Consider the following 15,872-nt stretch of genomic DNA (forward strand, 5'->3'; position numbering starts at 1 on the left):
TGAATTTTAATTTATTTTACTTTTTATTTGTGGAATAAAACAAGCATTTCCATAACATAGTATGATTTTTTAAAAAAAGATGATTGCATATGAAACTGCAAATCTATTATGTACAACTTGCGATTCCTTTTGAATATATAATAAACTAACCATGTAAATTTCTTTTTTTCTTTCTCTTCCCCCACCCTGGAGATGGCTACCATTAGCTACGTGTGTGTGTGTGTGTGTGTGTGTGTGTGTGTGTGTGTGTGTGTTTAAAATCATCCTATACATACTTCTGTTTATCAGTTTTTTTTCTGGATGCAGATAGCATCTTCCTTCACATATTCTTTGTAGTCAGTTTGGGTATTTACAATAGTCAAAATGACTTATTCACTCAAAGTTGTTCTTAAAAGAATATTGCCGTTAAAAATAAAATTAAAAATTTTTAAGAAGAGAGATGAATGGTTCCAGTCACTCCACAGTGATTCCCCATCTTCTCTTCTACCCAAAGTGTAGAGAGTGGAGTGCTAGAGAGTGTCTGCATACAGATAGGAGAAAAGAATACAGAAATCCTTGGAACCAATATTACAAAATCCCATTGGGGTTGCCTTCCCTTCTCCCTCCATGCAGTTATGTTTAACTTAATTGCTTTGGAATTTTAACTTCCTTCTTTCTAGGCCTAAAAAATGGGCTGGCTAGGCTTTAGCTTAAAACTCATACGAAGCATAAAAAAAAAGCAGATATTCCCAGGGAAATAACTGTATCACTTCTAAACAACTACTTCAGAGTCCTTGGCTGAGCTATGATTTGTTCATTTATTACGGCAAGGACTTCAGTAGCCTCTCTTCCCACTAAACAGAGCCAATGGTCTTGACTTTTGCATATCTTACAACTGGAGTTTGACAAGTGGAGAAGAAAGTGAGGCTGATGACCCACTTGAATCCAATTCACTGGTAAAGTTAAGACATCACCCTTGTAATGTCATTGGTCCTCTTGGAGAGGGAAGGATGAACAACCAATCAACCAAACAATTATTCCTCGATACCAATTAATTCCTGAAGGGGAAAAAATTTGACCCTAAAGACTTGAGATGTCCTGTCAGACCATAAGGGTAAAGAAGTTACAAAAATATGTCTGACACTGTTGAGGATCAGTGAGCTGCAGAACGAATGATGAATCTATTCTCTAATCTAATCTAATCTAATCATGCCTGGCTTTTGACAGTCAAGTTGGGAAGAGTGTTGTGTTTAAAAATTACAGAGTCTGATGACACGTAGGCCCTGGCTGACTTAGAGGTAAATGTGTACAACGTTCCATTCAGGAAACTCACAGATTCTTTGACTGTGACTTGGTTGTCCCAAAAGTGAAATACATACCCTCAGAACATATTACTCCCAAATTTTATGGATAATGGTTTGTTTCCTCAGGTGAGTCACATAAAGGGAAGAATTTTTGAGGATGCAGTCTTTGAGCCTTTTAAATCAACTGTGTCAAGTGGGGAAGTCTAAGTCCTCCCCAAACATACATTAAACTTAGTCATAATACAGCTATTAAAATGAAAAATCGTAATGACTTGTCTGTAAATGAATGGTGTTCTAGATTTGAAGTCAGGAAGACTTGAGTTCCAATCTACCTCTTATGCTAATTATTTGTACGATCCTGGCTAAGTCACATCTGTTTCCTCATCTATAAAACGAGGGTGCCTGACTAGATGACCTCAGAAGTCCATCCCAGCTCTAGAATTATAACCCTATTCTAAATCACTTACATTTGATGTACCTAAGTCAAAGGCGAGTTGCTCTTTGCATTGAAGGAAGGAATTCCCATGCCAAGAGTTCCCTATACTGCTTGCATGTAGATAGGAGAAAAGAATGCAGAAAACTCTGGAGCCAGCATTACAGAGTCCCATACAAGTTGCCCTCTCCTATCCCCCATGCAGTTATGTTTAACTTAATTGCTTTAGAATTTTAACTTCCTTCTTTTCAGAACTTAAAAATGGGCCAGCTCACCTTCAGCCTGAAATTCATTTTGTTGTTCAGTCATCTTTGTGACCCCATGTTATTTTGGCAAAGATGCCGAAGTGGTTTGCCATTTCTTTCTTCAGCTCATTTTACAGAGGAAAATGGAGTTAAGTGACTTGCCTGGGGTCATACAGCTAGTAAGTGTCTGAGGCTGGATTTGAACTCAGGAAGATGAGTCTTCTTGACTCCAGGTCTGACACTCTATCCACTGTGCCACCTAGTCGTCCCTTGAAACCATACAAAGCATAAAATGAAAGGCACACTTCACCAAGGAAATAATTGTAACACTTCTGAACAATTATTCCTCAATACCAATGAACTGGGGGCAACTAAGTGGCACAGTGGATAGAGTTCCCCTGCCTGGAGTCAGGAAGACTCCTCTTGCTGAGTTGAAATCTGGCCTGAGATACTAGCTGTGTGACCTTGGGCAAGTCACTTAACCCTGTTTGCCTCAGTTTCTGCACCCATAAAATGATCTGGAAAAGGACATGGCAAACCATTCTAGTACCTTGACAGAGTTGGACTAGAGGGCTTTTACTGTCCCTTCAGTCTAAATCTATACTATGATCTTTTCCTTTAAGGATAGCTGCTTTTGATCCTGCTACCTATCCTGCCTGTCTTTCATAATTGCAGATCTTATCTAGGCTATATTTCTGTATAAGCTTGATTGATTTTTTAAAAAACTGAATGGCCTCAAAAGTTTTCCAATGGTGCTTTATGATTCTTTATAATAATGTTCCATTTTCATGTTAGCAGCCAAAAATATTTCTTGCAGTCTTATTTTTGTGAAAAATTGAAGTGTGAAATGGATAAAGTTTTGACAACTCTATGAAAACCTGACTTCTCTGTGGGTCAATCACCTGTGAAGATTTATTTTCCCACACCTCTATTTAAAAATTGCCTATATAAATGACCTGCCGTGTGTGTGTGCATGTGTAGAAAAAATGTCAATCATGTTTTAAACTAAGGCCAGCTTTTGAAATGGTCACACCCTTTCTGTACGTGCCTATGTTCTGGCTTCTGCAACAAATTGAAGGTCATTTCAGAGCTTCTGAAAATTTCGAAGAAACTCTTCATAAATCTGTACCTGAATATCTTAATACTCTTTGTACAATACTCGTTTTCCTTCCACCATTTTGGGGACTTTTGTGGTTGGTTCTTTATCTCTAGACATGCCAAGAGACATGGTTAAGCAAAGTGTGTTAGACTTGAAAGCAATTTAGAAAAACTTTTATGAAGGTCATTTTTGGCATTTTCAAAAATGACCTCCTATCTTAGTCCTTTTTTAAGTGTTTTTATCTCCTTTTTTAGTTTGATTTCCTCTTCTTATGAATGGCAGTAGATTGAAGCAATGCTGTAAGTCCTAACTAAAATTATTTCACAGACTCTGCTGATGCAAAGGCATCAAAATCAAGCCCATGGAATTTGGTTTTTATGGAAGTAAATTTTGTGCAACAGATTTAGGGAATATTGACTTTAGTTTATCAATAGTTAACTTGACTGACAATATTTTAAAATGCAGTTTCAGATGTTCGTGGTGGGAAAGGTCGTCCAAATAGCCCAGATGAAGAACAAGAAGGTGGAAGTCCAATTAATCACAGTGTAGCCCTAGCCATTGCGGGGAATAATTTCAACCTCTTGAAGACGTCTGGGGTACCTCTGTCTTCCTTGGTATACATTCTCATGAATTTCACTAGCTTGCTTTTCATGTATATTCAGTATTTTCTTTTACAATCCACATAGCATTCCCACATAGATGTAACAAAGGAAGAATTTATAGTTGATAGAGTTCTAATCTTGGAGTTGGGAAGACTTGAGTTCAAATCCCATATCCAATATTTACTAGCTGTATGAGGAAATCACTTAACCCCTGTTCCTTAGACCTATTAAGTTATAGACAAGTTATGATCCATGATGATAGAAGAAAATTTCTATTCCAATAATTCTTCCACACTTATAGAATAACAGTTCCTTCATGTCTTCCCCCATGTTACCAATGAAGATTTTAATTCTCTTGCTCTGTGCTAGAGGGAATAATTAATAACTGGGAGTTCAGACCATTGGGGCAAGTTGCCGGGATCAGGCAAATAGTACGGTCAGAGAATCTGTAGCTAGAAAAGTTAACAATAAGAGCAAAGCAAGATCAAGCAGTTCTTTGGGAGTGAGAAAGGCTCAAAGCACTAGATACCCTAACTTCTATCTGGTCCCTTGCAATCAAGGATCAGCCTGTGAAAACAACCAAAGGACTCCGACCCTACCAGTCGTGGGACCAAAGATAGTTTTACCTTCTATTGTTCTGACTAATCAAAGCTGCAGACTCTGGGATGCATGTTTCCTTCTTTCTTTCTTTCTTTCTTTTTTGTCTCTACTTGAGAAGCTTAAAAGCCTAAAGCTTTTTGTTTGTTTTTGTTTTATTGCTGCCTCTTATTTTTATATTACATTCTCTTCCAGATGTGGCCCCCCATGTTTCCCCAACCCAGTGAGCCATACCTTACAACAAATTTTTTTAAAAAAAAATTAAAAACAGTACAAGAAAACAAAATAACATAACGATAGCTTCTGACAATCCATATTCTACCTGCACTGTCCCTCACCACCACCACTTTTGCAGTAAAGGAAAGGAATGCATTTTCTTTCTCTTCTCCAGGGTCAAACTTGCTCGTTGTAATAATGCCCCATCCAGTTTGGGATTTTGTTGTTCTTTCCATATATGTGTGTGTGTGTGTGTGTGTGTGTGTGTGTGTGTGTGTGTATACATATATATATATATATGTGTATATATAGTTTTCTTATTTCTATCCCCATTCATTCTTCATCGGTCCTGTATAAGTCTTCTCATCTTGAAAACCTAAAGTTTAGATATTTGCATTGACTTAGATGAAACATAGTGCTATTTTATATTTACATTTTCATCTTGGCAGTAAAATCATTTTTAAAAAAATGAAGTTATGCCCAGGCAATTGAATTGCCCATGAAGGTCCTGGAGAACAGAGTATGAAGCATACCTCTTCCACCATGGCATAAAGGTGGGGGACTCCTAAAGAAGAATATTGTATGCATTGTCAGATGTACTCACTGCAGTAGGTATCTTGCTTAATTGATTATAAAGAAGGCGGATCAACCCATAGGTGGGGTTTGAAATGACTGTAATATAAAGACAAAGGCACATATAAAATGTATTTTATTTTTTCACATTTTTGATTCACTTTGAACTTAAATACAAAAAACCCACAAAAAGAACATAAATATATATATTTTTAAAACACAAAGAAAAAATAGTTGTAGAATCGCCTTATGTCCCATAATCCATAACTCCCAAACCATCATTTCCAACATACTTAGAGACAGTAGCACTGTTGCTTTTCTACATCCCCCTAAGATATGACCACGATACCATATCGAGAAGAGTACAACCTCACGTTGTGTAATCAAGTGACAAAAAGCAGTTCTCTGTGCTATAAAATTGGTACCACGGAGTTTCTTTGCCAAAAAACCATATTCCTTATGCCATAAAGGCAGACACCAAACTTCCAACCAGCACAACTGAGTTCTTCACCACCACCACAGATTCAGTTACATTGTCAGTCGAACTGCGTCCCCTATTGTAATGAGAGTAGACGACTAAGAAGGTTGTGAAATAAAGTTAAAAGAAGTTAAGATGTCTGTTGCCAGCCATCAACCCAATTTTGCCCTTTGGAACTGAGAAGGTGGCTAGCTTCTGGGTGAAGAGGGCATGGCAGCTTTCTCAGGCACCCAGCCCTACGTTCTCCCCTGCATTTAAATCCGATGATAGAGAGCATCCCTAAAACCTACAACAGTCTGCAACCATATTGCACCAAAGTGGAGGAGGTGGGATAAAAAACCCCATCGATCAAAAGGGGAAGGTGGAAGCATAGTCCGCAAGACCAAGAGCTGTCCGTTTGGTCCCAAGACTAATACAGTTTTTATCCATAGGCTCACAGAATGAAAATTGGAAGGGTCCTCAGAGACCACTTAGTCCAACCTCCATCACTTTCTAGATGGGAACTAGAGAGCAAAGAAGTTACCTAAGGGCATACAGATAGGGGATTTGAACCCAGTCCTTTGACTTGAAATCCAATTATATTTCAACCATCCCTTGCTAGACATAGTCCAGCCTCAGGGAAGTCCCTTTTCATGAGCTGGGTGACTCAGGAGCCTTTCCTTAACTCCATAAGGTTTGATTAGGAACATCTTAGAAATGGATACCAGATCAGGGAATGAATAAGAATTCTTACATTCTGAAAGCTTAACAATTTCATGACATTTTTGTTTCTCACATTTTCTCCACCGTCCTGATGCCTCAAAAATAAAACAAACCAAAACACCACACTCCAGCCCTACAAGCAATACAATGTGCTCAATTCTGATACCACCCGCAACCTCATGGTCTGTTTCCTCTGGATCATGAAAAATGCAGAGCAGTCCCTCATTCGGAAGTGGATTGCAGACCTGCCATCAATGCAACTGAATCGGATTTTAGACCTACTTTTCATCTGTGTCTCATGTTTTGAGTACAAGGTAAATGCAGTAACTCAGTTTTCTGCAAATTTCAGTCCACTTTTGGGGTGGGGTGTTTTTGCAGGGTTGGCAGACGGTGAGGGAGGCCAAAATAAAAGGAATCTCTCCTATTTCCACGCATTCAAATTCATTTCTTCTTCCTTTCATTAATATTGTGATGCCCTAGGAAAGGAGAAGCTATCTCTGCATTCTTTCCATATTCACATGATGAATAAAAGAATCCTAGTCAAAGAATTTCTCATCCCTGCCGATTTTGCCTGCATAACACATAATTCCTCTAGAGGAAACTTTAATGTTATTCCAAGAATTAGCACATGCAGATAATAATTATCAAAATGATTCTCTCGGGGCAGCTAGGTGGTGCCAGCCCTGGAGTCAGGAGGACCTGAGTTCATATCCAGCCTCAAACACTTGACACATATACTAGCTGTGTGACCTTGGGCAAATCACTTAACCCCAATTGCCCTGACTTCTCCCCTCCAAAAAAAAAAGCAAACCAATGACAAAACGATTCTCTCTCCTCCCCCCCCCCCCATCTTGCTCAGGGAAAACAAAATTCTGACAAAGTCAGTACCCAAGTCCTTCAAAAGTCAAGAGATGTGAAGGCCCGGCTAGAAGAGGCATTGCTGAGAGGAGAAGGGGCCAGAGGGGAAATGATGCGGCGCTGCAAGACACCAGCAGGTGAGTTTTTAATGGTCTCATTCTGATTTTTCTCTGAACGCTTCAGATGCCTTGTGGGAAGGAATATTCCGCCAGTAAGATTTCAGCCTTAAGTTCCTTAGAGGATGATGGCGCCCATGCCTTGCAAGAACAAGGTTTGCGATTCTTCAGTGACTTTAACTGCCTACCAGGCAATCCACAAGCATTTATTAAGCACCTACAATGTTCCTTTATTATTATTATTATCTGCCATGTTCCTTTGTGAATCAGTTGGCAGCTGGGAAGATGTTTCTGAATGACATCGGCATCAAGCTGAATTTAGCAGCAGGTAAAAGGTCCAGTCCCTAGAATGTGGGCCTCAGGATAAAGAAGAAGAGTCACAATGATAATTAGTAACATTTAAATGGCACCTACTGTATACCAGGTGCCGTGCTAAGCACTTGACAATTATCACATTTGACAAGGAAGGAGAAGAGTAGCCACGTCAGCCAGGAGCATTTCTGGGAGGGTCAGACTGGCCCCCGGGTTTATTCAGAGAATGCCTAATAATTAATAATAATAACAGCATTTCTATAGCCCTTTAAGGTTTGAAAAGTACCCTACAAATCACATCTCACTTGATGCTCATCACAGCCTTGAGAGGTAGGGGCTATTCCCATCCTCATTTAACAGATGATTCAGCGACACAGTGTTTTTAAAAAGTGATTAGCACAGTGCCTGGCACACAGACAGCCCTCAGTCCTTGCCCTTCTCCCCTACTTTGTCCATGTATCACGGAATTCCAGTGGCTGAAACCTTCGTGCTGTTCCAAGGATTAGCACATGTAGATAATGATGATGAAATTAATGCTCTTTCTCCCTCCCCCAGTCTTGCTCAGAGAAAACAAAGTTCTGACCCAGATCTACTAGTATCTAAGTCCTGCAAAAGTCAAGAAATGAAGGCCCGGCTAGAAAAGGGATTATTTCTGAGAGGCAAAGGCGCCAGAGGGGAATGATCCCTGCATCTCACAGATAATAAAACGAGGCAGTTAGAGATAGAGTGACTTGCCCAGGGTTACCCAGCTAGGAAGCGTCTGAGCTCAGATTCTGTCCCAAAGACCACCCAAGAAAGTCACTCTGTCACTTCCAGAGTAAATTTTTCAGGGAACCCAAGCATACTGCCCCCAAGCTATGGTAACTCGTGTCCTTGTAGCCCTTCACTGTGGTGCCCAGCTCAGCAGTGGGCTCGCCCTCCCATCACGGTGATAGAAAGCCCTCCCTCCACCTCCAGGCCAGCCAGGGTTCCACAGGTAAGTCTTAGAGTTTCCCTGGAAGGCTTCCTGGTGGAGAGCTACAGAACTGGAATCAGAGAATCTGAGCTTTCAGAGTACAGGGCTGCTACACCTTCTACCAAATCAATCCACCCGCACCAGGTCAGAGAACGTACCAGCCACTGGGGAGCTCGGGCAGGTGCGTGGTGGGTTTTGTTGCTAACCTTTCCACGACACATCATGTTTTCCAGTCATCAGCAGAGTGTCGAGCTGGGCTGCCTCAATAAGACTTGTTATAGAAATCCCAGCTATCTCGGAGAGTTTCATTCTAATCAAATTCCAATCATGAGTTTCTTAACTCCTAGGGAATGACCGGTTTCCAGGACTAAATGAAAACCTGAGATGGCGGAAGGAGCAGACACATTGGCGACAGGCTAACGAAAAGCTAGATAAGTAAGTCACTCAGCAACCTTGTGATACTTTTACCAAAAGTCCAAACCATTTTTCTCAGGGTACTTAGGTTACCGAAACAGCTGTATCCCTCAAAGGCAAAGAGAAGGAAACATCGTTATCTGTGGAGGTGCAGTCCATCCAGTGGCCCAGAGTAATCAAAAGCCTAGCATCCTTGGAGAAGCACTAAAATTCCGCGACCTCCCTAGACTGGAGGTGCGCTTAAAGAAAACAAACGCTTGCATATTTCAGATGGCATTGCAGAGGTGATAATGTACAGAAGAAATATGTTTCTGCGGTAAAGGCAGTTGATGAGTTCACAAAGAAAGCAAGAGAGAACACAGGCCACATGCCCGTGTCTGCACAATTTCACACCAAAAATATTTTGAGGCTTGTTAATAGGTCTGTGTCTGCCCTGTAACTCAGACAAAAATGACAGGAATTTCAGAATGTTTGAAACAGCAGCAAATCTCCTTTTGCTAACAGATGTGCCATTTCTACTTTACAGGACCATAGATTGAGATCTGGAAGGGAATATAGGGGCAGCTAGGTGGCACGGTAGATAGAGCACTGAGCCTGGGGTCAGGAAGACTCACCTTCATGAATTCAAATCTGGAATCAGACATCTACCAGCTGTGGGACCCTGGGCAAGGCACTTAACCCTGTTTGCCTCAGTTTCCTTATCTGTACAATGAGCTGGTATTGCTGTATATTTTGAATCCTCTCTTATGTTCTGCTGTGCACATGGCAATGGGTTTTTTTTTTTCTTTTCCCAGTTTGTATTTAGGTTTTCATATTTAAGTTTGCAATATATTTCATTTTCTTTTCTTATCGTATATTTAAGTTTAAAATAAATTAATAAAAAAAAACGAGCTGGGGAAGGAAATAGCAAACCACTCCAGTATTTTTGCCAAGAAAGCCCCAAACGGGGTCATGAAGAGTCTGACATGACTGAACAACTGAACAAACAGATTAGTATCATAAGTAGTGTTGAAGGCATGCTCTGCTTCATTGGCATGCCTTTATCTATCTATTGGACTACCTTTTGTAACATTAAAGTTTTCAAGAAGTTTTCTGCCCTTTTCTTGCCTAATTTTTTCAAACTTCTTAGCAAACTACTGAATTAATTAATTAATTTTTAGTTTTTGAATTTATTATTTAATTAATGCTTTAATTAACTATGCATTCTAGTTTAGGCTAAGAAAAATTAGCATATTTTACAATAAATGCCATAGAAAAATGGAACTTATAAAAAAAATCATTCTTTGAAAAGGAGCCTCAACACTCCTTCCGCGCACTGTTTGCCTCTTGGGTCTTTACTTTTTTTTTTTTTCAATTGCTGATGTGGGGCAACAGGGGGATTTTAGCCTTGCTCTGTATAACTCAGTACATTAAGCTAACATTCATTGGTCTCTTTTCTGAAATAGTAATATACTAGAGGATTTTGTACATTAGAAAACTTGACTAGGCCCTCAATTTACTTTTTTGACTGTAGGTTCTAAGGCTAATGCATAATTTTGGTAGTATCTAGTTTCTACTTATCATTAAAAATCTAATTTTGGGATGTAAAAAAGAAACAAAAGGAGCCTCAAGCTCTTTCTTTGCAAATCACTTCCAAAATGTGATTTTTATAGCACTGTGCAATCTATAGAGACCCTGGAGACCTCTTAAAAAAAAAAAGACTAGGACATTCTCCAGATGTCTTCGTGCTAAAATGAATCATTCAATCAATAAAAATGCTGCTCTCAGCTTTCACTAACCCTTCAAAAATGCTGTCATGTTAGGAGTAAGCCAGAGGATCCAGGACCTCAGCTCAAGTCATGATATGGACTTGAACAAACTGGGAGACCATTGGGAAATTCATGACTTTGTTGCTGGAGGTTCCTAGTCCAAACTCCCTCATTTTCCAGATGAGAAAACCGAGACTCAGGGAGATTAAGTGCTTTGTCCACCCTGGTTGTAAGTTGTAGAGCAGGAATTTGAGTCCAGATTACAGAGGATCACGTGTGTAGCACTATAAGGGTCCTCATCTAGGGTCATCTATAAGGGTCATCTAATCTAACCACCTTATTTTCTTAGATAAGGAAACCAAGGCCCAGGGAAATGAGGTGACTTGCCATGGTCACATAGGCACTAAGTAGCAGAACCAAGATCCAAACTGAGATCCTCCGACTCCACGTTCTGTGCTTTCTACTACACTCCACTAGTCTCTCGGAGTTGTCCCATCTGTAAAACGAGGATTACAATATTCATACTACTTACCTCACAAGCTTTATACGTCTTCAAGCACTACTTCCTTGAGGATTTATATTACCACTACTACTATTACCACTACTACTACTACTAATAATAATAATGCAAACAGAGCTTAGATTGAGAAACAACCGCTGGATCGTGGAAAGGATATAACCAGTGTGGTGAAGATCCGCATAGATAGGGCGAAAGGACTAGGCCTGGGGATGAGTGAGGGCTTTAAATAAATACAAAACAACTACTGCAGAGATTTGTTCTGTTGAAAATAACTGAAGTCCTTGCCCTTCACCCTTCTACCCCCTCTGCCATCCCAGTGTTAGAGGTGGTGGACCTCAAGGATATCTACAGGGGCATCCTAATCAAGAGAATTGAGCTCTCTCTCTCTCTCTCTCTGACTGTCTCTGACTCTGTCTCTCTCTCTCTCTCTCTCTCTCTCTCTCTCTCTCTCTCTCTCTCTCTCTCTCTCTCTCTCTCTCTCTCTCAAGCGTTCTGTCTCACCCTCACCCTCGTCTCCTCTCTCTCTCTCTCTCTCTCTCTCTCTCTCTTTCTCTCTCTCTCTTTCTAACTCTCTGTCTCACTCTTTGTCTCTCTTTCTCAATAATCTTAGGGTAATCACTCCTCCATGTGTGTTTCCAAATTGCTTTATAGTGGTAGTGCATGGCCCATCCATCCCTGCTTTCACATAGCCTCACTGACAATGACTACAAAAATACAAGAGATACTCTGAGACCCTAAGGGTTTCCAAATACATAGCAGCTGGTATACTGTGGATGTCAGAGTACCAGCTTCCCTGGGCCTTGTCCTCAGACGAAAAGGTTTTAGAGACAAAGAGCCAGGGCTTGGCTGAGCAAACTTGGGGTTGTCTTTTGAAAATCTAATTGACTAGCTTTACCTTGACCCAATTCAGAAGGAATCTTAGCTTCCTCACTCAGTGGCATCATTGTTTGCCAAACGCAGATCACACCCAACCTGACTCTCTCTCTGGCCTGTAGCATGGGCTCCACCTTGCCCAGATCTAGAGATTGCTCTCAGTACACGAAACTCCAAAGTGTCCCTGAGGGATGGTTCGAGCAATCTGATTGGCCAGCCTGGGCAACTCTCATTCTGCACAGGTCTCTTCCTGTTTAAAAACCGATGGCTCTCTTTTAGTTGACTTATAATTATAATAATGACTTCAGGACTTTAGCTAGAAAATCAGACACCAGTTAAATTAATGACCAGGTGGAAAAAAAAAAACCCACTTCTTCTAAAACCAGGTACTAGTCCCAGAAAGTGCCCTGCATGCACACACTACTTATTTCCCTAAGTGGCTTGCTCTGTTGTTTTCCCTGAAAGGTCCAGGTTTCTGAGGCTTTATTTGGGCGTTAGTGTGCAGATTGCAATCTTTAGAGTACTGCCAGACTGGATGTGTGCTTAATCTGACCTCTTTTTGTTTCTTAGAACAAAGGCAGAGTTAGATCAAGAAGCCTTGATTAACGGCAACCTGGCCACCGAAGCAAATTTAATCATCCTAGATATGCAGGAAAATATTATCCAGGTGAGAAAATCTAGAGCAAACTATGTTATGTATGGATGTTTTTAAATAGGATCTTTAAAAAGATTTTCATTATAGCATTTTCAGGGAGAAGAAATAAAGGTGGACCCTGAATTGCTCCTTTCTGTTTGTTTGTTAAAGAAACCAGTCTTTTCTGCCCTTCTTTTCACAGTAGAGTTCACCTTACCAGTCTGGGAGGTATTGAGCATTTCCCCCCAGCCTGTATAATTCTCCTTGAGATCAGGACAGAGAGGTGGATTTGGAAAAGGCAATAGTCTGGCCTACAATCCTTGAAGGTGATTATGCGGAAGTATTGGACAGTTTGGGCCCATAAAATAAATACACAGCCACCATGGTGAGCTTTGCAGCACTATAACTTTCTAACTTTATCTTCCAATTGAGATGAAAGAAAAGCTTTCAACAGAACACAAAATCATGGGGTCCAGCTGGCCTGAGCAGAAACAGGGATGTTGTGGTAAAGTAGAAAGAGAGTTGGGATCAGGAAACTTTGGTTTGAATCCTGTACCCGTAAGCTCAGGCAAGTCTCCTAGGGCCTCCAGCCCCCAATTTCTTCATTTGTAACGTACCTTTTGACCGAGAGTTAATGGATTCAGAATGACCACTGAGACATGTTGTTTTGGACACGGCCAATTGGAGGATTTGTTTTCCACAACTACATGTGTTTGGAAGAGGTATTTTGTTTTTCTTTCATTCTCCGTGGGAAATTGGAGAGGGAAATGCTTTATATCCTCCTTCACATTCCTCTGACAGAAAGAAGGTGGATATTTGTTGATTGGAAAAAGAAAAAGAAAATTTTAATTAAAAAAACAAACAAAAAAGGAGGGATTTGTACTGGATGACCTCTAAGATCTTTCCAGTCCTAGAGCTATAACACTAGAAAGTATGGAAGCTCCTTGAGGCCAAGGAATGGGGTTTGGGTTGCCTTTTTTTTTTGCTTTGTTTTTTGTTTTGTTGTTGTTGTTTTGGGAGGGGGAAGGCAGGGCAATTGGGGTTAAGCGACTTGCCCAAGGTCACACAGCTAGTGTGTCAAGTGTCTGAAGCCACATTTGAATTCAGGTCCTCCTGACTCCAGGGCCGGTGTTCTACTCACTGCACCATCTAGCTGCCCCTGTTTTTTTTGCCCCTGTTTTTTTTTTTTCTCTTTGCATCCCCACTGCCTAGCACAGAGCCTGACACATAGCACATGCTAAATAAATACTTTGGATTGATTTATGATTTATGATATTATCGTAAGGGAACTCCTGATTAACAGTGATACACAGAGCTAGAAGAAGTATTGTTGAAACATAATGGAATCTCTGTCATCCAAGCTTTGGAAGTGTCTAAAATGATAATGCTTATAACCAAAGAACTGTCTGTCATTCTCTCTATCTTACAGACCTGCCATTACATTCATATCCCCTTGAAACTTCATTTGAGATCATAGATTCGGAGCTGGAAGGAACCTTAGAGGTCTCCTCGTCCAAAACCCTCATTTTACAGATGAGGAAACCGAGTCAGAGAGGTGAAATTACTGAAGTCATTGACAGAACAGGGTGACTACCCCCCCCAACCAGCCGTCTTTTCTCCACATCTTGAGGCCTTGTCTGCTGTATTTATTCCCAGGCCTCAGTGTGAGCTTGCAACTTTCAAAAAAGAGCTGAAAGAAACATATGCCCATGGACAGCTAGATGCCACAGTGGGTAGAGCATGGTGCCTGGAGTCAGGAAGACTTGAGTTCCAATCTAGCCTTACACACTTATTATCTGCGTGACCCTGAGCAAGTCACTTCATTTGTTTGCCTCAGTTTCTTCATCTGTAAAAATGGGATAATAATAGCACCTACCACCCAGGATTGTTATGAAGATCAAATTAGACAATAATTGCACAGTGTATGCAGTGTACATAGTAAGTGTTAAATAAATGCTAAGGGTAGCTAGGTGGTGCAGCATATAGGATGCTGGGTCTGGAGTCAGGAAAACTCATCTTTGTGAATTAAAATCTTGCCTCAGACACTTACCAGCTGTGTGACCCTGGGCAAGTCACTTAACCCTCTTTGCCTCAGTTTCCTCACCTGTAAAATGAACTGGAGAAGAAAATGGCAAACCTTTCTGGTAACTCTGCCGCAAGAACCCCAAGTGGGGTCACAAAGATTTGGACACAACTGAAACGGCTGGGAAACAACAAAAATGTAAATGTTAGCTATCTTGACAGCCCAATATGTTCTATGTTCGTTCACAAGAAAATTAAGATTCTCTGAAGAAGCATCATTGCCATCCAAGCAGCTCCTGATGTACTCAGGGTCCGACAGAAGTTAGGGATGGTACCTGATTCAGGAGTCGGGAAGCTTGGGTCCGAGCCTTGGCTCTGCGTTCACTAACTGTGTGACCCTACAGTAGAAAGCAAACCTCTCCGGGCTTCAGTTTCTTCGTCTATGAAATGGGAATAATTATCCCGGCACTGCCTCCTTCACAGGAGTGTGATGGGTCAGGTGTAAAAAGTGCCATAAGGACCTAATGTTTATCAGTTAGGACACATCCAGAGGCTGTGACCTTTAGCTGGGTACGGGGTAAGATGCTATCAGGGGAGGGAGCAGGTACTTCGCAAAGTCTTACTTAAGAACCCAGAATGAAATTTACATCATCAATTAACTGGAGAGTTTGGGAACTGGGGATCTGGTGTTAGAGCCCCTGCTAGATCATCCTTAAGGGGACGTTTTGGACCTCATAGGGGTACAGTATGAAGCAGGCCAGTCTTCCAACGTGGGAGGTGGAACTATTAACTTTTGATGTATTAGAAGTCTCTGGGGCCCAGCTGTCTTTCAGCACAGTGGTAGAGGGCTTAATTTAAGTCAACAGAGGCAGCCATGAGTTCAAGTCCTACTCTGCCACTTTTGTATGACTTCGAACAAGTCACTTCTCTGAAATTTATCTTTAATATGGGACTCATTGCCTAAATCCTACTCTGTAGAATGGGACTCTTTCCCTACCTCACAGAGCAGTCACGAAGAGAAAGATGAGACAGGTGGCTAGGGAGCACTTTGTACACGTCTACATCAGGAAGGGTTCTTTACATCCTTTTCTTTCTGTGTACACAGGCGAGCTCTGCACTGGACTGCAAAGACAGCCTTCTGGGAGGGGTCCTGAGGGTCCTCGTGAACTCCCTGAGCTGTGACCAGAGCACC

General features: G+C 41.0%; 1 protein-coding gene across 3 annotated transcripts in view; it reads left to right on the top strand.

The window, feature by feature from the left end:
• Positions 1-15,872, top strand: part of DOCK8 (dedicator of cytokinesis 8) — a 312,866-nt gene that overhangs the window by 245,722 nt on the left and 51,272 nt on the right. For 2 of the 3 annotated variants that reach the window (XM_036737707.1, XM_036737709.1), the window contains 6 exons: positions 3,526-3,674; positions 6,360-6,542; positions 7,088-7,223; positions 8,817-8,904; positions 12,595-12,691; positions 15,786-15,872. The exon at positions 15,786-15,872 is cut by the window's right edge and continues 48 nt beyond it. In XM_036737707.1, coding sequence (XP_036593602.1) covers positions 3,526-3,674; positions 6,360-6,542; positions 7,088-7,223; positions 8,817-8,904; positions 12,595-12,691; positions 15,786-15,872 — 740 coding nt within the window. The remainder of the gene's footprint in view (positions 1-3,525; positions 3,675-6,359; positions 6,543-7,087; positions 7,224-8,816; positions 8,905-12,594; positions 12,692-15,785) is intronic. The other variant, XM_036737708.1, reaches the window with a different exon arrangement.

This window comes from Trichosurus vulpecula, chromosome 9, assembly GCF_011100635.1.
Source record: "Trichosurus vulpecula isolate mTriVul1 chromosome 9, mTriVul1.pri, whole genome shotgun sequence".
In the NCBI taxonomy this organism is placed as follows: Eukaryota; Metazoa; Chordata; class Mammalia; order Diprotodontia; family Phalangeridae; genus Trichosurus; species Trichosurus vulpecula.